Source organism: Malania oleifera, chromosome 2 (assembly GCF_029873635.1).
Source record: "Malania oleifera isolate guangnan ecotype guangnan chromosome 2, ASM2987363v1, whole genome shotgun sequence".
Lineage (NCBI taxonomy): Eukaryota > Viridiplantae > Streptophyta > Magnoliopsida > Santalales > Ximeniaceae > Malania > Malania oleifera.
The window spans coordinates 124,129,898-124,150,264 of NC_080418.1; the positions used below are offsets into that span (position 1 = coordinate 124,129,898).

At 35.6% G+C, this 20,367-nt stretch overlaps 1 protein-coding gene across 4 annotated transcripts in view; it reads right to left on the reverse strand.

Moving 5' to 3' along the window:
* The window catches only part of LOC131148563 (protein IQ-DOMAIN 5), a 31,074-nt gene extending 12,000 nt beyond the window's left edge, over window positions 1–19,074 (reverse strand). Inside the window, exons 1-5 of one of the 4 annotated variants that reach the window (XM_058098345.1) lie at window positions 18,605–19,074; window positions 17,484–17,572; window positions 14,979–15,096; window positions 8,724–8,972; window positions 3,454–3,681 (exon numbers count right to left, since the gene is read on the reverse strand). In XM_058098345.1, coding sequence (XP_057954328.1) covers window positions 3,454–3,681; window positions 8,724–8,972; window positions 14,979–15,062 — 561 coding nt within the window. In that variant the 5' untranslated portion in view covers window positions 15,063–15,096; window positions 17,484–17,572; window positions 18,605–19,074. Of the gene's footprint in view, window positions 1–3,453; window positions 3,682–8,723; window positions 8,973–14,978; window positions 15,097–17,483; window positions 17,573–17,927 lie in introns of all 4 variants that reach the window. The other 3 variants (XM_058098346.1, XM_058098343.1, XM_058098344.1) reach the window with 3 other exon arrangements.
* Window positions 19,075–20,367: the final 1,293 nt, after the last annotated feature.

Consider the following 20,367-nt stretch of genomic DNA (forward strand, 5'->3'; position numbering starts at 1 on the left):
TTGTGACTCTAAAGCCTTTTCATGCCCAAATCTCCCCTCCAACTGAATTTTCCGTAACCCACTGCTGCCCAGTCAAGGAAAGGGCCAAAGTCCACATGTTCCTTGTCCACAGGCAGTGGAGAAGAATGTGGTTTACTGATCCTGTGTCAGCCATAGTTAGAAAACAGTTATTTGTGACTGTAGGCCCTCTTTTCCACAGATTGTCGAGGATTAAAATATTTACGCATACGGACTCCCAAGCATAAAAGGCCACCTTTGAAGGGGCTGCTGCACTCCAAATGTGAATCCAAGGGGAGGTATTGCAATATGTTCACAACGGTGAGAGCTTCTTATAAAAAGATTTAACAGAGAAAACGCCATTTTTGTCCAAAGCCCATTTTCGCTCATTAGGGATGTTTTTTAATCTTCCATTTTTTGGTTTTAGCAGCCACTTCCTCACTCAGCAGAATGACTTGCATCAGGGATAAAGGTTTTCTTGAGGATGGTAGGCAAAGGCTGGGAACAGAAATAATGGAAATGTTTTGAATAGTGTACCTCATCATTGATTTTGGAGCATTTGGAAACAGAGGAAATGCAAAACTATGAAGATGTGAACATTTTTTTCCTAAAGTTGAAAAGGACCATCTCTCATAACTTGTTTATATGGGCGAGCTTGACAGATGATGCAAAACCAATTCCTTCTTTGTCTTTCCATTTTCCCTCTTAAGTTTGTTGCTTTTGAAGCTCTTTGTACTGAAAATTTTTCTGGTCATTTTGGCCAACTCCAATTCAATGAAGCATATTTATTCATTTAAATAAATGGCAGCAAACCTTTCTACTTATTGATCCAAAATTTGCAAGTATATCCAGTTTCAGTTTTTCTCTCTCTTTCAGGTAAGTAGTTTCACCCCACCCCCCAAACAAAATAGGAATAAGAAAAAAAGAGTATTCATCACTGAGGCCTTGCAACATTGTCAAAGGTTCTAGTACTCTTAGAAACTGTCTTAAAATTACAACCTACTTATATTTAATTCTTATGATCACACATCCTTCATGAAAGTTACTAGCATTTTCAATCCTAAAAATAGAAGTCAATTTTAAAAAATATGGGAAGTGGCAAGCACATATTTCAAACAATATGACTTGAAGGTTCCATAAAACTGCCACATGCAACATAGGTCAGATTAATTTTTTAAACAGCTAAAGAGTAGCATCAGCTTTTTAGTATAGGGTTGTACACTTGTACTTGATTTATTTGTTCAGAGGCGTTTTTGTCCTCAGAAATATTTTAGTTAGAGGTATGGCTAGTCTGGGAGAGTTATGCTCCTCTGACTGAATGTTTTCTCTCTCCCTCTTCCCTCTCCTATACAACTTTTCTCCCAAAATACTGCTGCTCCTGAATTCCTGTCTAATTTCTCAGATTTACAACACAAAGCAGGGGAAAAAAAAAGAAAAAGAAAAAGAAAGAATGAAATATAAGGGCAAAAAATCTTAAAAGGAAATCAAATATAAGTAGTCTGAATGCTTTAACTATATTAAATGGAAAAATATTTATATGATACTATATGCCTAACCCAAATCAGTCTAGAAACCTGGAAACTAGGTCGCCCAGCACATGGCAATCAAGGTGGTTCAATGTTTGAGTCCAACACAGATATGAACCTAGGAACTTGGGCAGTTAGCACAGAAAAATTAAATGATCTTTTCCCCATTCCAAAATGCAATAGCATGATGGACAACATCTGAATATAACATATAAATTGCCATTACAAAAAAAACTAGATTGTATCTCTTCTTCTTTTAGGGTGGAGGGTGGGATGCAAATGTGGGGATCAATCATAGGAATTGAACCTCACACACAATAGATTTGGTGCTACAAGTCCCACTCCCTATCAATATAAATAGTGTAAAATAGACAGTGAAGCAGAAACTGTTGGATAAGTGCGAAAATTGAATTCTTTATATTATTTTTTTTATTTTTTAAATAATACACAGCATGACGTCATAGTACCGGCAGCTGCTTGAACAAGATTCTTTGGCTTCACATACACAAGTACAACATAATGGTAAACTTGATTATAACTATGAGGGGAAGGGAGCATTGGATGGACCTGGGGTCCTCTTATTTACAAATAATCAAAATGGAATTAAAATAATTTACACTCTACTCAACTTACATAATAAAAACAGTGTCATTTTTACTCGCCATGATAAACTGCCTCTTGAGATCCCTATTCCCAAACTTTGCAGTTTTAAAAAGCATTCTCTTGCTCATATATGCTTTTAAAATGTTAATGTTAATATTTGAGCAGTAATTTCTTATAGCTGTAAATAATACAAGGCAAGTTGCGGTTGGGCAAAAAAGACCTTACTCCATATTAAACCCAACTCAAATTGGGCACTAAAACCCAATTCCTGAGTATACCAACACTAAAGTCCCAACCCCTATCCCTCCTCCGTTTGTCAAAAGGACTATTATCTCTATTAGGGGAAGGGGACTTAACAGTCCCACTACCATCCCCTGGTTGCCTTCGTGAATAGAAAACAGCGCGAATCGTGGACAATTATTTTCCCCTTAGTAGCCCAAATACTGTTTGTAACCATGATAACATACCTAGTCTGGTGCAAACCTCTAGCAAGCAGAATTATGAAATAAATGTCACTTTGTCAGAGTTCACTAAAGATGGAGATCCAAAGATGTTATTCAATTGGTTCAATCTAATCGATAGTATATTTACCTATTGTGTCTGACTAGAATAAAGGATTGGCATGGCCTTTATTTGTTTCAAGGCCTTGCATGTACTTGGTAACATAATCTAGTTCATCAATGAACTTTGGAGGCAAGCTCAAAGAAAAATTCATCCCTATTAATTATGAGCAAGAAATAAACTTCAAATTGTGTGCATTAGCTGAACATGACAAGAATGTTGATATGTACACCCTTGAGTTTCACAAATTGGTTACTCGATGTTACATTCAGTAGAGTGGAAGACTCGGCTATAGATTATACATTGAGTTGCAATTCAGTTGATCAAGCAGCCGATTTTGCTAAGACTGCTGAAAATTAGGAAGGATACTTGTAAGAAGATATCAGTTCCACATAAGCCACCTCCTGCTGCCACCAAATCGCCTGATTCAAAGAGGGCTCAGCAGTCAGCACTCTCCAATTGAATGCACTTAGAATTACCGGGATGAAAATGAGGAGGGTTATGTCAGCTAATTTGAATCCCTGCTTCAACTCAAGGTTGAGTTTTTCTCAACTAGGGAAGATTGACACAATACAGCATGGGAAAATTTGTTTTTATTGGGATCATATGTTTTTTTTAAAAAAATAAAAAATAGTATTTCAGTTAATTAGGCTTATAAAATTAGTTTTCCTATTCCCCATACAATGTAAGCCCTCCTAGGTCCTAATGTTATTCAAATTTGAAAAAATTGAAAAAATTATATTGAACATTGGTCCTGCATCATTACCTCTATCTCTCGAACACGAACCTCATTTGCAAGTTGCTGCTGAAATCTATGTGGTGCTGTTTGACTTTCCAATGCCAGACGAACACGCCTAGCCCGGACACGAGCCTGAACTCTCACCAAAGCTTGCATGCAACGAAGGGTTATTGCAGCTTGCTTTCTCACAGCATGGCCTCTAACAAGGGCTTGAAGTCTTACCAATCCTTTCAAAGCTCGAAGAGCTCTTTTAGCCTGACAAAGATCCCCACAATGCTCAATATGAATTAAATTTTATATATATATGTAAGGAAACATGTACGAATCACAATAATGTACAATTGTTTGCTCCTCCCTAAATGGAGATTGAATTAAATATCGACAACGTAAAAATAGTGATCCCTGTATCAAATGTCAACAGCTCAGAGAACACGCTTATACAGAGGTCTTAGAATCAAAAAGGATAATGACCATGCACATATGCCACATTGATGATGTCAGTGAAAAATTGACAACAGATCATCAATCAAACTACGTATATAACATATCAACCCAAACTTCAAATACCATCAAGAATATTTTGAGATAACAAGTTAACAACATGTGTCTTTTGTCTAGATGTCAAATTCTTATTTTTTGAATATTTCTGTAATACAATTAACTACAGCAACTCCATTTAAAACTAGAGGCCCCCAAAAAAATTGAAAATGACCATTAAAAATCTCACAAAAAATTTACCATAATAATAAAAACTTGATTAAAAGATTGTACAAATAATAATTTTCAATAGGTAAAACATAGTAAGCATTTTTATCCCACAGAAAATAATACTAAAATAAGAAGAAAATGCATCATAAAATTGCAAGATAAATTATTACAACTCTCTATCGAATGGACAAGATAGGGTTGGATCTATGGGAACAGTAAGCAGCATTAACCAGTTGTGTAAAAGCAATTGATTCATACTCTCATTGTGCAGTGAAAAATGGACAACAGATCATCAATTAAACTACGTAGATAACATATCAACCAAATCTTCAGGTACCATCAAGAATATTTTGAGATAACAAGTTAACAACGTGTGTCTTTTGTCTAGATGTCAAATTTTTACTTTTTGAATATTTCTGTAATACAATAAACTACAGCAACTCTTTTAAAACTAGAGGCCCCAAAAAAAATTGAAAATGACCATTAAAAATCTCACAAAAAATTTACCATAATAATAAATACTTGATTAAAATATTGTATAAATGATAATTTTAAATGGGTAAAACATAGTAAGCATTTTTATCCCACAGAAAATAATACTAAAATAAGACGAAAATGCATCATAAAAAAGCGACATAAATTATTACAACTCTCTGTCGAATGGACAAGATAGGGTCTGGTCTATGGGAACAGTAAGCAGCATTAACCAGTTGTGTAAAAGCAATTGACTTATACTCTCATTGTGCATTTCCATGGTATTTTTGCATCACAAATTTGCAAATATACAGAATATATTCCATGCATGGATTGCTTTCTTTCGAACAAGCATTTTTTGACATGGTGGACATTCTCATATGGTATTTTCAGTTGACAGTTAATACAAATTATATTCCATGCACGGATTTTTTTCTCTTTTTTCCCTTTTTTTTTTTTGGTACATGCATTTTTTTGTTAAAAATGAAAAAAGAAATTCCATTGAGAGCAAAAAATGTACAAAGCAGAGGATAAAATATCTTGTATGATACAAAAAAAAAGAAAAAAAAAAGAGAAAACCAAAAAAAAAAATCATATCATCAAAGCTGTCCAATCAAAGTCTAAATAAAAAATCCTTGGAAACAAACAAGATAGAAAATCTCAAAGAAATGGTAGAAACCCAATCCTATCCCAAAGCAAAGGTAAAGCCAGTGACTGTCCATTGAACATACAGGCATTTCTTCCAAATAAATTCTGAAAAGAATTGAAAAAACAGCACAAACACACAATCTTCTACAGGTCTACTATCCTGCCTCTTACCAAAGCCTTAAAGAAAAAGGAAATAAGCACTTCAGCAAAGCCGTATTCTGGGCGAACTCAATTTAAACCAAAGAAACCAAACAGTCTATTCCACAAATCCCAAACCATTGGGCCGTGCTAAAAAAAAAAAAAAAAAAAGCAATTGTCCACACTCTATAATCCCTCCTAAACGAAGATTGAAGAGCATCTAGCAAATTGAGGAACAAAGAAAGTTCAACTACTTCCCTATTGTTGAGATTTCTGCAAAAATTAAAATAACAAGAAAAAAATTCATCCTCAAGAAACATAAAAGAAGATATGGGTGCATTATGCAACAAAAAGACAGGCAATAGAGATGAATGAAAATGATTTTTAAAAAAAATTACCCCACCCACAAATCCTCCCAGAATTAGACACAAGAACCAATGAGACATCACCAACTTTATATTTAATTGAAGGAAACAATAAGGGACTTGAAAAATGAATCTCCAAGGACTCTGATGGGTGGCTCTAACACCAATATTAGCATCCTAACCAGTCTCATGCATACCAAATTTGCTTTTAATCGCCTTTGTCAAAAGGAATCAAATTCCAAGGGAACCATCAAAAACCACTTAATCGCTAGAGCAGTATCATTGGACACCAAGTTACCAAGTCCAAGACCCACCTCATTCTTAGACCCAAACAGAACATTCAACCCAACTGCATAATCTCACTTCTCCCTTGTACCAAACCAAAGGGAAATCCTCAACCTCTAACTTACCCACCACCCCAACTAGAATCATAAATAAAGACAAAAAATAGAGAGGAATGGAGTACATTAAGAGAAGATATGCACTTAGGTAAGGGAATTTCCAAATAAAATCACTTCTACCAATGATTCTAAGGTGCATTTTTATGGTGAGTTTGGATTTCCAGTGGAAATAGAATGGCCCCATCTTGTTCTATTTAAAAATCTCAGCCAAAAAACACAAAGGCAACCATGATAGAAATGATGATGTGAAATTTGCGACAATCATTCAAGAAAACCTTAAGTTAATTTGATGGGCTCATTCAATATGATAGGTTTTCACATCGTGCTCGGTAAAATGCAAGCTCAACTTAAATGTTTGGCAATCATTCAAGCTGAATAAATATAAATACAAGATAAAGCTTGTCTCGGTAAACATGGAAGGTGCTAGGTAAATGTTGTACAAGTGTAAGAGAAGTTTCCAGATTAAAAGTTTAAAAATTCTCAACATGTATTGGGAGCATCAAATATGTGCTCGAGAAGCATCCAAGAAGGGCTGGTATTCAACATGTACACAAATACAGCTTCTCTTTTGAAGGTGTCTATGTGTGTTTTTGGAGATTAAATGATGCATTAGGACTTGTGGACTGAATAAAGAGAAGCACGAGTGTGCGTGTGTGTCTGTGTGTCTGTATTTTGGCATTTATGAGTAAGAAGAAATCCATTATTCAAATCGAGTCCACCAATAAATTTAAAAAATAGAATGCAGAATGCAGTAAAATATATGCATTTATTTCAGGATCTGCTGCAGTTTAGTATCTGTTGTGTTACACTCCCATCATCATTTATGCTTCACAAATTTGCAAGTCACTACTTAAGGAAGTTTCAAATCTTATAATAGCCACTTCAAACAACCATGCGAAAGGAGAGAAGTCATCATTTTTCTTTATACATGGACTTAACTATTTTAACAAAGCATAAATATGGACTACAAACAAACCCTGAGACCATACTCTCATCCCCTTGTTCACCTTAAATCTATTCTAACAGCTCATCATATTTCTATATTCAAGAACCATCCAACTTCAAGCAAATTAGGAGATGTGAATCACTGAAAATCAAGGTCTAAAATATGGAGGGAAATTCAAATAATAAATTAGGAAAAACAAAACAAAACAGAAAATAAGCCAAAGAATCAACAATAACTAATAAAATGTAATGCTGAAGTTCCCTTATGGGAGGTTGTGTGTATAAGATTGTGGGGGTTGTGTGTGTGAGTGTCCAATAATACATAAGTAATCTATCAAATGATCCAAGTCATGCCCATAAAGTTGAGTCTCACTTCTAACCTTCATATTGGCAATCAAGCACAAAAACCGTTTTTTTCCTTTTGAAGAAAAAGAGATATAGAATTAAAATTTTCAATTGTAATCTCATCTCTAAACTTGATTAAGAGGAAAAACAACAGGGGTATTTAATAGGAAGTTCTAGTATCACATGAAGTTCAAACAAGACACAATTGCGACCAGTGAAAAGCGTTGAGACCACCTTATCCACAAAGCATAAAAAACTATATCAAAATTTAGAACAAGGAATTGATTGAAGGTGCTAATTAGAAGGTTTTAAATTTCCACAAAATGTCAAATATATGATGAAATTTCCACTCTCCATCCTTGAAATCAAAAAGGAGATAAGCCTAATGGCAAGAAGATGGGTTTTACCTAGGCTAAGAATGGACCAATTATTAAATCTTGGATGGAAATTTCTTTTCTATCTTACAAATTTCCTTCGAAATTTCCACAATTTATCTAAAATTTATCAAAATCTCAAAATTGCAGTGAAATTTGTCCAAATTTCAGTTATGGGAATAGAATGTCCTTCAAATTAAACTAAGTATCAAACTGTCCAACAATAAATATAGTGCCATTTTGTAAAACTTTGATGAAACATTTGAGGGTTCGAAAATTCTCATACAAAACTTCAACAAATTTGACAATTGTAATCAAATAAACCTCAGGTTTTAATGGATTTATAAGTGTTCGCAATTTGCATCTTTATGAATTTTATCAATACAGGTTGAACATATGTACTCATCATTTTACAATTATTACACAATGCACACTATATACTTGTGATTTACACCTTTTTTCACAATATTTTAATTATAAATCATGCATCTTTCTGTCTATTAACTGTTTCCACAGTCTCACAAAAAATTCTAAGTTTTACTGCTTCTTTCCATCACTTTTCACAATTCAAAATGAAGTTACAACAACAGCAACAACAACAAAACCAAGCCTTAAGTCCCACTAGGTGGGGTCAGCTACATGAATCATTTTCTGCTAATTTATGTGATCATGGACAATTTCTTTCAACAAATTTAAGGCTATTAAATCCTTACTATCCCATTTCAAGTTATTTTAGGTCCACCCCTACCCTTTCTACTGCCTCTCATAATTCAAATTGAAGTTGCAAAAAAAAAAAAAATCAGTAGTTTTGAAGCCTCAAAAGTTCAGTCAAAATCAAAAGCTAAAAGTTGATCTGAGAGTAGAGACTGCCAAAGAGTTGGCATGAACTAGGTCAGTACCAGAAATCCTCTAAAAGCTGTTTGGATGTATGTGGCAGCCCACTCTTCTCTCACATTTTGCTGATCTCGATCTTCATCCTGCACTTGAAGTGAACGAGATGGTGAGCCAGCTGCATCCAGAAGCAAGTGTTTATTGGCATCTCCAACTGGAGAACCAGGACTGTGATTAAACTCATTTTGAAGTATATCAGCATCAATCTCCACAGAATGCTTCCTACGATGTCGAAACTTTCCAGCAACTAACGTTCTCTGAAATGAATAAAATCAATAAATGATTTGCCACAACTTCTGATTCAATTAACAATTGATCATTTCATTATAATTCAATATAAATTTGGTATTTCACAAGCAGTGTATGGAGCCAATGAAGAAAAATTGTCAGAAATTGCAACAGTCGGGCACATTTAAAGAAGATGGTCCCCTAAAAAACAAATTTTCCAATACCAAAACTAAAGAATAGTGTCCTCCAACATTTTAACAGTAGGGATGTAATTTCACAATGAATTGGAAAGTTTTTTTCCTACCATTCTTCACATTCCATGCAGAGTTATTTCACAGCACATAAGCAACCCAAATGCACAACTTAGAATTCCCAAATTTTCTCACTGAGACATATAACACAACCAAGATGGATCTCATCATGATTTTGAGTAAGCAACTAAAATGCCTGTGCAGACACCTATATTTGTGCAGTTGGATGCTGACAAATCCTTTGCATCAAATCATATAAAAAGCTTTCTGCACATGCATCAAATCATATAAAAAGCCCTTTTATTGTTAAATGCAATATATCATGTTTTGAAGACATGTTGATTTATTGTGCATACTGGGTCACATGCATTTGACTTCTACTGTGGGTGTTTCATTGGTCCAATAAATAATATGGCTACAAAAGGTTTGAGTACATTCATCATAAAATCATACATGTCCAACTATTTTAAGTCCATTGAATCGCTTATAGACTTATACTAACGTTGGTCACAGGACACCATCTAATCAGAGAGAAGTAATGCTCTCAACTTCTACCTTTGCTTGATTTTTTACTCATATCTATCACATCATGCAGAATATTCTAGCACAACAGAGTGCATTCAAAACTTGAGTCAAAAAGCTTCTCATAGACACATTGTCTGACCATAATCACTAAGAAACACTAAGAAATAGGAGAAAAATTACATCTCAATGTTGGGCCATGCACTGTCTCCAGTAGGAATGTTGACAGTTCTGACTTTTGACCATAACTTTTCCTTTTCACTTTTTCCTTTTTGCATGAAACTAATTACATATGCAACTAGAATCATTGCGCTTTCCAACAAGCTCTTAATCACACATTTTTGTCAAGAAATAAAATAGTTGTGACCATAGTTGGGACAATTTTCAAATGTTGGAAACCCAGATGACTGCCTAGATTTAGGCAGTCAACCTGGATTACTGCCCAAATCTGCACAGTCAAACTACTTGGCCTTCCAGTCAATCAGGTGTTCCAGCAACCCATTTTTGTGCTTAATTGTTTCTCCAATGTGAATTTCTACCTTAAATGCCAGTTTCACAAATTGCAATTGTCCCACGTGGAATAAAGAAGAAACCCCCAGCCCCAAGGAATGCTATAAAAAGAAGCCTAACTCCCACATCTAGCATCTAGAAATCATTGTGAGCTTGATACTTGATAGTGTCGAACATAGCATAAGTGAGGATTGTGAATAACACACTTACTAATTAAGGGGAGCTTAGGCGCAATGGTAAGGTTGTTGCCATGTGACCTAGAGGTCATGGGTTCAAGGCGTGGAAACAGCGTCTTGCAAAAATGCAAGGTAAGGCTGCGTATTATAGACCTATTGTGGTCCACCCCTTCCCCGAACCCCACATACGTGGGAGCTTTGTGGACCGGGCTGCCCTTTTTTATTATTCACCCCTTGGTAGAGCCCTACCATCAAGGGTCCATTAAGTTCCTTTGCTCACCTCTTAGTGAGGATGAAGGCTCTTCAGAAAACCAAGGCATATCCCCTAAATAGAGGGTAGCCCCTCGGTGCGGCCCTCACTCCATGAGGATTCATTTTAGAAGCCCCATTCACCCCTCAGTGAGAGTTATAATCAATATAGGATTAGGTTTGAAGGGGGAAAGGGAAAGGAAGAAGGGAGGAGAGAGATGGATTGCCTAGAGAGTTGTAGAAGGAGTTGTAAATCCATCAACTACACCCAGTTATATATTTAACTATCATGAAATACAATTATGCCCTTATCCACAAATAGTCATATTTAACCAACATCCAATACTTTTCCTCAAGTTGCCGCCATGGTATTGAAAATGGGTGCATAATGGTTGTTACATAAGGGTACTGGGCACTAATGAGGCCATTGCACGGCAGTTTAACCTCCATAGTAAAATTTACAGTGTATCGGTCCGTAAGGGAACATTACATCCTTTACAGTAACATTACATATCTGTAACATCCATGACAGGACATTACAGCTCCAATTGGCTGAAGAGGCCCTCGACACTGAATTTTTCTCCTCTTTTCTGCTCTCTGAGGCTCACAAACTGAGATTCTAAGCTCTCAAGACTTATATTCTCATCAATAACTGAAGTTCAAGCTTCAAATCAAGAGTTTGATAACTGAATTTTGCTTTTCCTTTCTTTTTTGTTCTGATCTCCTCTTGATTTAGGTTAATGATTCCAAGTCTAACCTGGACATACTATCTTTAAAGGTTCAAAATAGGAAGGGTTAGATTTTGAGATAAAAAATATGGTGCAAATCCTGAAATGATTTGCAAGTGAAATGCATTTAATAGGCTTTCTTTTTTGTATTTAAAACCATTTAAGCTTGTATGACATGGAAGTGCTATAGAGTGGTATAATTTTTAATTTTTTTTCAATTTGTGACATTTCAAGTGAGGAATGGGGCCCATGTTTACTTTTGGCATGATGTGGCGCGAGACCCATAATCTTAAAGCTGCATTCCCTTTCATATGCAACTTGGCTTGTGACAGAAATGCCCTTATCAGTCATCATCTCCAAATCACTGATCAGGGAATTTATGGGAGATTCCTTTACAAAGGATGTGGCAGATTGGTAAATTCACACACTTTCTAAATTCTACAGATTTCTATACAATTTCTGTCACCAAAACATCCCCAACAAGCCAAAATGGGCTTTGAACAAAAATGGTGTTTTCTCTATTAAATCTTTTTATAAGAAGCTCTCACCGTTGGGAACATATTGCTATAACTCCCCTTGAATTTACATTTGGAGGACAGCAGCCCCTTTAAAGAACCTTTTTTGCTTGGGAGTCCGTTCATGGAAATATTCTAATCCTCAACAATCTGCAAAAAAGAGGGCTTATAGTCACGAATCGGTGTTTTCTCTGTATAGCTGCCACATTCTTCTCCACTGCCCCTAGACAAGGAACATGTGGAATTTCGCTCTTTCCTTAACTGGGGAGCAGCAAGTTACGACAAATTCAGTTGGAGGGGAGATTTGGGCTTGGAAGGAGAAGCAAAAGGCTTTGAAACTTATCCCCCTCGCCATCTTTTGGTGGGCCTGGAAAGAAAGAAGTAAGAGAGCCTTCAAAGATTCATCTACTCCGCATCAGACCTGCAAAGCCCAATGGATTATTGCCATCTCCAGCTGGCTTAGTGGGAACATTGATAATGATCATTTTGTAATCCTTGATGTTTGCGACACTCTATAGGGCAGTTGATGTTTTGTACCATGGGTTGGCATCCCCTTGATACCTTAAAATTATAATATATTTTCTTTTGGCTGATAAAAAATAAAAAATTTACTGTAGAGTGGCTTAAATTTTTAATTCTTTATTTTGTTTTTACACATTATTTTTTTTGTTTTTTCGATTTTTTCCTTCTTAAAATTTATTAAGTTAGAACCTGGGACTTTATTTTGTGTATTTAAGTTCATTTGAGCTTGTATAACATGGACTTATTGATATTAGGAGTGTTTAGATTTTTTAATTTATTTTCATTTGTATACAAATTTTTTATCTTGTATATTTTTTTTATTTTCAGTTTTCTGTCCATTTATATATTTATTGAGTTTTTTATTATACTAAATAAAAATATCATTTAGTTACAGTTTAGAGTTGAATTTTAGATTACAATGAACAGTAAACTTGCTATGATGTTCATTTTTTCTTTATATTTATGATTTATTACTTTTATAATAAAAAATAGTTGCGATAAGTAGCCAATCTAGGGCTTTTCTCACCAATAGGCTTTTATTCTCTTCATTGTTTTTAATTCTTAAAGCTGCCATGAAAATTTTATCCTTCTTAATCAGACCCCCATAGTATACACTTCTAGTGGTTCGCCATATTTTCAAAGCCTCTGCCCATCATTGAAGTGGGGGACCATTGCTCTGTCTTAACAGTATCCACTTATAAGCGGGTAAGGTAACTGGCATGATAAGTGTCATTTCAAATATAATAAAACATTACCCTTTTTTTAATAGCAAACACTATTTATCTACAAGATGTAGGTTTTAAGTACTTACTCTTAACTGGTACCGAAAAGGAGCTTGAACCTAAGCCCAAGTCTCATCCCATTTAAAGTGCCATGTCTTTACCTTTCCCAGTCACATATTGCATCCTGCAAACCTAAAGACCCCAACATAATCATGTAAAACCTCTTTGGGCCAAGATGCATGTTTAATGCCTTTCCATCTCATAACCTAGTCCCTAAACCTAAAATGTTTTCATTTGCAAGCATAATGGTCAAAGGCACACCTGGGTGTAAGGCACACTGATGTGATGAGGCTTGCGCCACATTGGGGACAAGGCAAGGTGACATTTAAGAGGTGCACTGAGATGCACCCGGGCGCGAGCAGTGAGGTGCGCCTCACACATGTTTACATTATACTTTTTTTTCTACTCTTAATTTCAGCCAGCTGTTTTATTATTCTTTATTTTTTTTCTCTTTTTATGAAATTTCTGCCACTTCTTCCAGAAATATTCACTCAGCTGCTCCCAGACTTCCTTCTTTTCATCATTTCCTTCTGGCCTGCTACGCAGCTCTCAGACAGAGCTGCGAGCCCCTTCTTGATTTTGTTTCTTTTGATTTCTTCTCAGCTGCTCTCAGCCTTATTCTTATTCTTCTTCGGAACTGCTCTGCTGCTCTCTGCTCTCTCTTTGATTTTTTTTTTCTTTAATTTTTTTGCTTTTATATTTGGAAACTGAGTTTTTTTTTTCTGGAAACATTTTTCTTCTTGGCAATTCTACCTCTATTATTTGGAATTTCTGGCATCTCAGTCACAGCTGCACTGCTCCTGCTTTTGCTTTTTTCTGTTTCCTAGTAGCATTTCTGCTTCTATTTTGTGGAACTTATGGCATTGACATTAATTATTATTGAAAATTTGTGCTATAATATTCATTCTTATGTTCTGGTGTTGAATATTCTAATATTTTTAAATTCTAATAGTAATGGTAATTTGTTTACAATCAAGAATCCATTAGGCTCATGCCTCGCAAACCTAATGTGCGCCTCGCGCCTCGCACTTAGGCTTCAAGTACCCTTTGCAGCTCAATGCACCTTGTCCCTTTGACTACTGTGCTTGCAAACTAGTTCCTTTCTTTGATCAAATTGGAGTCACTTTCTTTTTCAAATAAAAGGCTTTTCTTTATTTTTGCTTAAATGATAAAAAAATAATCAAAAAGTGAATACCTTTTCAAGTAAAAAATCCTTCACCATTTTTTTAGAACCCAAGAAAGACCTCAAACCCAAATTAGGGCTTTCAGAAGATAAGAGCATGGAAAATTGTCCTGGAGCCTCAAAAGATCACAGCATATTTAGTGCTATTAATAGAAGCAACTTCTGGAGAGGAATTCAAATAAGCCAACCATAGTCTGAGGCAGCATAGTGTCAAAAGTTACTTACTTAAAGAACATAAATATAAAAGCTGCTAGACACTCAAGGTTTCTGACTGCACTAAGCATTCTCCTTGGTCTTTAATTGTTGACCTTACACAACCTTCCACTTTAATCATGTTACCCTTCCTATATGTACCAGTAAGGAAGAGTCACCAGATTGAGGTGAAGGGAGCTACAAAGACTACAGGAAAACCAAGAAAAATACAGCTCAAATCATTCCAAAATAATCTAAATCAATTCTAATTTCACAAAGGAGGTAACCTTCTATATGATCAAATTAAATTCAATTAATGACTCGCACTGTTGCACATGCAAACCTATGTAATAAGGCCATTCTTACTGTAGAATACATTGTGCACACTCACACACACAGACTTACATTTTCATCTTTATTTGAAGATTGTGGCTTTTCTGGTTTCTTTAAACCAACCAGAGCTTTGATCCATTTCCCTGTTACACCCATGGAGCCAATTAATTTAGCTCAACCAAATCCAAACCTGCCATAAAAAAGATTAATACAAGTAAGTGTACAAACTATATTTCTTGTATATAGTGTCATTCAAATCTAACCAGAAAGAACACCCACAATGGGTGCAAAAAGATGAATAATGTAGCTTTTTGAGAATGAAATAGATTGCCAAGGAAATCATCCACCTCAAGGAGTGGAACACATGAATATAAACATAGTAATTACAGTATTGCACTAATGATGATCATCCCTCACACTGATGTAATATTAGTATATAACAAATTAGAAATCCATAAATCAAGATTTTAAATGAAATGACCCCACTTGGCCACTCCAAAGTGCATGATTGAGAATCACCAACAGAACAACCGCAAAACAAAGTTCTAACTTTCAAGAAAAGAACATTATGGCTAGAGACATGATGCCTTTGCTTCAAACCAAAAATACATTTTTGTAAATTTTAAGCAAAAAAAGTAATAAATAAATAAATAAACTAGAAAATGAATTAAACACTTTTATGCATATTCCAGATCAAGCAGCATAACCATCTTGGATATGTAGTTCTCTCTAATGGGTACTAATAAAATAGTGTGACCAGATGAACAGATACTTTAAAAGACTCCGAGCTGAGAGCAGCGCCCTATCCGATAATGAGGCATGACCCTTCATGAACCACTTATGGATGTCCAATATATCTACAGAATTTTTCTTGTATTGACTATAAATGCAGCTAAGTTACACTGACCAGAAATGCTCATATCAGGGTATGCTACAACAAACCCAAGGCATTTGGGCTCAATTCTATAAACCAACATCCTTTAGATATACATTCCAAAGCTTAAACATTAGAATTTGATTTCCCTTAAGAACCCATTTTTGGCTAGATAAGCAGTATTTCACCAGTGTCACACTAAGTCAATATTAATGTCTGCACCACCAACAAAGATCTGATGAGCAGCATGTTCTAAGCCCATCGGCCTAAAGTCTGAGACTGCAATCTACTTGGTCAATGAGTCACAGTCAGGCCCACATGATTGCTCCATCATTGGTTTCAGATAAATGGTAGTTCACTCATGTCACCGACGCAGATTGTGTACCAACATGCATGCTTGCACCAATGCACCTCCTACAAAGGGACAATGAGCAGAAGGTTCTAAGGCAACTTTGGCCTAAGATCTGAGACTAAGGTCCACATTAGTTAACGAGTCACAACTCATAATCAAGTATGCAGAAAGTCACAATCAGGTCTATATGTTCACTAATCACTACTGAATTTGGTTTAGGTTCGACCATGCAAGTTTTTGATGAATTATGGTACTCATCAATCACCTAGACAGCTAGCAAAGCAATAATCTTGGCCACCAGCCACCTGGACGCTCATACAAACTTAGTACCCAGGCAATAACAGTACTCTGTCAGGAAATTATGAACACCACCATTATCATTGGTCATGTGCAATTCAGGAGTGCATCATCATTCTTTTTCCATTAGAATACAATTCTAAGAAAAGGAAAAAAAAAAGTATATATATATATATATACATAAAGCTCCAAAATGGCATTAATAAGGTCTATGAAATTAAAGAATATTTGGCAATCAAGCTCTTATAATATTGCACTGCAAGCAATAAAACTCAACACAACACAAAATCTCACTAGATACGAAAAATGCATTTTATTGTGCATTAGAATAAGAATATATATATATACATAACAATTCATCAATATTGTGTTTAAAAAGCTCCAAAATGGCGTTAAAAAGGTTATGAAATTAAAGAATATTTGGCAATCAGGTTCTTATAATATTGCACTGCAAGCAATAAACTCAACACAACATAAAATCTCACTAGATACAAAAAATGCTTTTTATTGTGCATTAGTAGCAGTAAGCAAGGGCAAATAGCAAGTATCTAATGACTTCAATGGATCTTTTAACTTTTTCTGCTAGGCAGTGCCGCTAAATAAGCCCTAACAGCCTGGTTGGATAGACAGGCAGAGAAGAGAAATAAACTTATACAACATGAGACAAAAGGAACTAGAATCCCTTTACATTGTTTGGGTTATTAAGAAAGAGTGGGCAGTTCAACATGGGGAAATAAAATAAAAGACAATTATCATTTACAAGAAAACCCCCAACATGGCCACTTTTTTATTTATCCACGGGCATTTCAGTCTTTTTGAGTAGCATCTCTCCACTTCTCTCTTAACTGGGGAAGAAAAGGAGCAACTCTATCTTCACCTTTTTTTCTCTCCACTTCATTTTTTCTCTCTCCATTAACATCCACAGAAACTCATTTCTTTCCCTTCTCTTCCACTTCTCCCCAACCAAACAGGTTGTATGGATGCACAACTGAAAAGACATCACATTCATTTTTCATATGAACAACCTCTCAATATCAAACTGTAAAATGAAAACCTTTTCTATTTGAAGCAGTCACCAGGATGAATCAGGTTGAACAAGAGAACCAGCACCCATCTTCACATTTTCCCTATTTTCCTTTCACACTGCAAAGAACAAAAAAATAAAATAAAATAAAAAACAAAAACAAAACAAGAAACAATCCTCGCTCGCTCACCATCATAGCCCCCACTTCAAAGCAACCAATAACGTATAAATAAGAAAAGTAATAGCATGCAAAGCCATGTACCCGGTCTATACAAAGAGATACGCAGATAAAACTTATTATTCATTAAAAGAAATTCAAATTAGGCACAATACAAGTAATGTTTAAACAAATTTACAGACTTCATCCTGCCAAACCATAGAAAGCATATGGGTAAAGGGATTCACATCCGCCAATTATACACAGAAGAATTAAAAACTCCAATGGCATGGCAACATCATCCTACCCAGGTGTACCTATTTTACTGCATGAGTGCAGTGTGCGCGCACTAAGGCTGATAAGGTACAGATCCAGAGAGGTCCATGATTCCTCGTTACAGAGCCAAAATTAGTGAAATGAATTTGCTCACATAAAATCCACACCCACCCCCCCCTCCCCGACCTTTATCTATTGAAAATTTCACAGTGAAAAATAGTCAAGAGTACGAGTAGGTTAAAATGATTGCACTCCTTCGCCAAATCCCCAAGGCCACAATCAATTGCATACGTTAATTGCCATCCATGTCAAAATTATAACAAAACCTCAACTTGATAAACCTAGCAAGCTCAATTTCATTTCAAACAAAGAAATACGCAGCCCCAAATCAATAACCCCCAACCTCAATCTCCCAACCCAATGGCGCATTCCTAGAATTATAAATTACGCATCAAAAGCAACCTCAATCTAAACAACCCAACATCAATGCAGCACTCTCACAACGAAATCACCCGAGAAGAAAACGAAAATCCGCGTGCAACAACGTAGATCCACAGATCTCGAGCTCCGAACAGCAAGAAAATATTGTTCAACAGAACCAAACGAAGGCAAATGATCACGAAAACGAACAATAAAGCTCAATGCACCCGAAAATCGCTAAACTGATAACAGAGACGAAGAGAGCCGAATCAATGTCGAAGAAAAGCAGGAGAATTACGAGGGTCGATCCATCGACAAGCAAAACGAGTCTATCTCAGTGTCACTGTCGGTCAATCTTTGTTAACCCAATTCAGTTTCGAAGATCCGAAGCTTTCTCTTCAATCAAAAGATTAGAACGGAATCGAAATACACCAATCTCTCTATCTCTATCTCTCCCTCTCCCTCTCTCTCTCTCCGGTTTGAGATTTTAATGAGGGGTCTGGCTGGGTTGACAGAAACCGGCAGTGAGAAGGATCGGTGCGGGCTAAAGTACGCCGGGCGGGGGCCGCGGCGCACCGCGACGGCGTCGTTTAAGCAGCGTAGTTCGGTCGCTGTCACGGGGGCCAAACCTGTCACGTGATGCGCTATTCTGCCGGAAGGAGTGAGCGAGGCGCGTTCGTGACACCACCCGGCGCACGTTAGCGGGCAACGCGTGAAAAAGTAGGTGGTGTTGACTTGGATTGGAGGGAAAATGAGTGAAAATTTGATGCGTTGGTACTATGTTTTTGGAACTATTTGAATGCTTCATAACCTCTTTGAAGCGTTTGGTTAGAAAAAATAATTAATAAACCAATAAAAAAAAAAAAGGAATTTGGACTCATATTTATTATTTTATAATTATGTCATCATGCCTTTGGCCCTGTTTGGGTGTAGATTTGAAGATTCTTTCTTTAATAATAATATTTAAAATTTAATTAAGAAAAAAAATGCAGCTTTAGACCGGTAAGTTTTTCTTTTGTCTTAAAAAATTCCTTTATATAAATTTAAGACAAAAACAAAAGTATTAAATAATGCCAAAACTTTCCTTTTATTTTCATAAATGTGGAGGACTATACCTGATAAAATGAATAAAAATTTGTCAATTCGAACGGAATCCGATCCGTTTAAGTTTACTCATTACCGTCTCCAAATGAGTCAGTTAGCGAATTTAAGATTTTATCCTATGAATATCCGTCTATCCGCTAACAACTAATATTAAAATTAATTGATAATGTCATGTGCTCATGCTTATTCATCATCAAATCAATTAGTATAAGTTTTATTGGTCAATGACTAGTCTCGCGCTCTCAACTCTTTTTTTTTTTTTATCTGTAAATGATAAATTATATTGACCAAAATGGATATATACATAAACTCTGGGCATGCTCGAAAAAATGAAGACCAACTCTCCCCATTATCAAAACAAAAACAATAAACTTGAGCATACCCAAGGGCACGAGCTCTTCAAACTCAAAACAAATAATCAAAACAAATCAAAAGACTACCAAACTAGAAACCAGACGCCAATACTAGAAATCCAGACAATGTAGCGGGAAACCAACAGCCATCTCCAGAGAACAGGAAGACTTCACCAACTACCAAACCAAATCGTTCTTTTTTATTTCGTAGCAACTAAGTAGAAAGAATTTGCACACAAAATGAAACTAAAAGAAAATCAGTTTTCTTATGATCAAAACATAAGTCTCCAAATTCATGCTCTGAAAAATAAAAATAAAAATTAATTTTGTGATTAGTTATTAGATGTTTAATATATTACTAAATTATAATTTTAAAAATAACTTCAATTAGTGTGCTACAAAATAAATTGTTCATTGGATGGTAAAAAGAAAATTATATTAGGGATGAGATTGACGAATTATCCGCCATCCGCCATGAATTATCCAATACGATCCGCCATAAATCCGTAACTTAAATAAGTCTTATATGGATTGTAAATATCTTCACCCAATAATTCACCTAATCCATCGCAAATTACCCAACCTGATCCACTTTGAAAGGTCT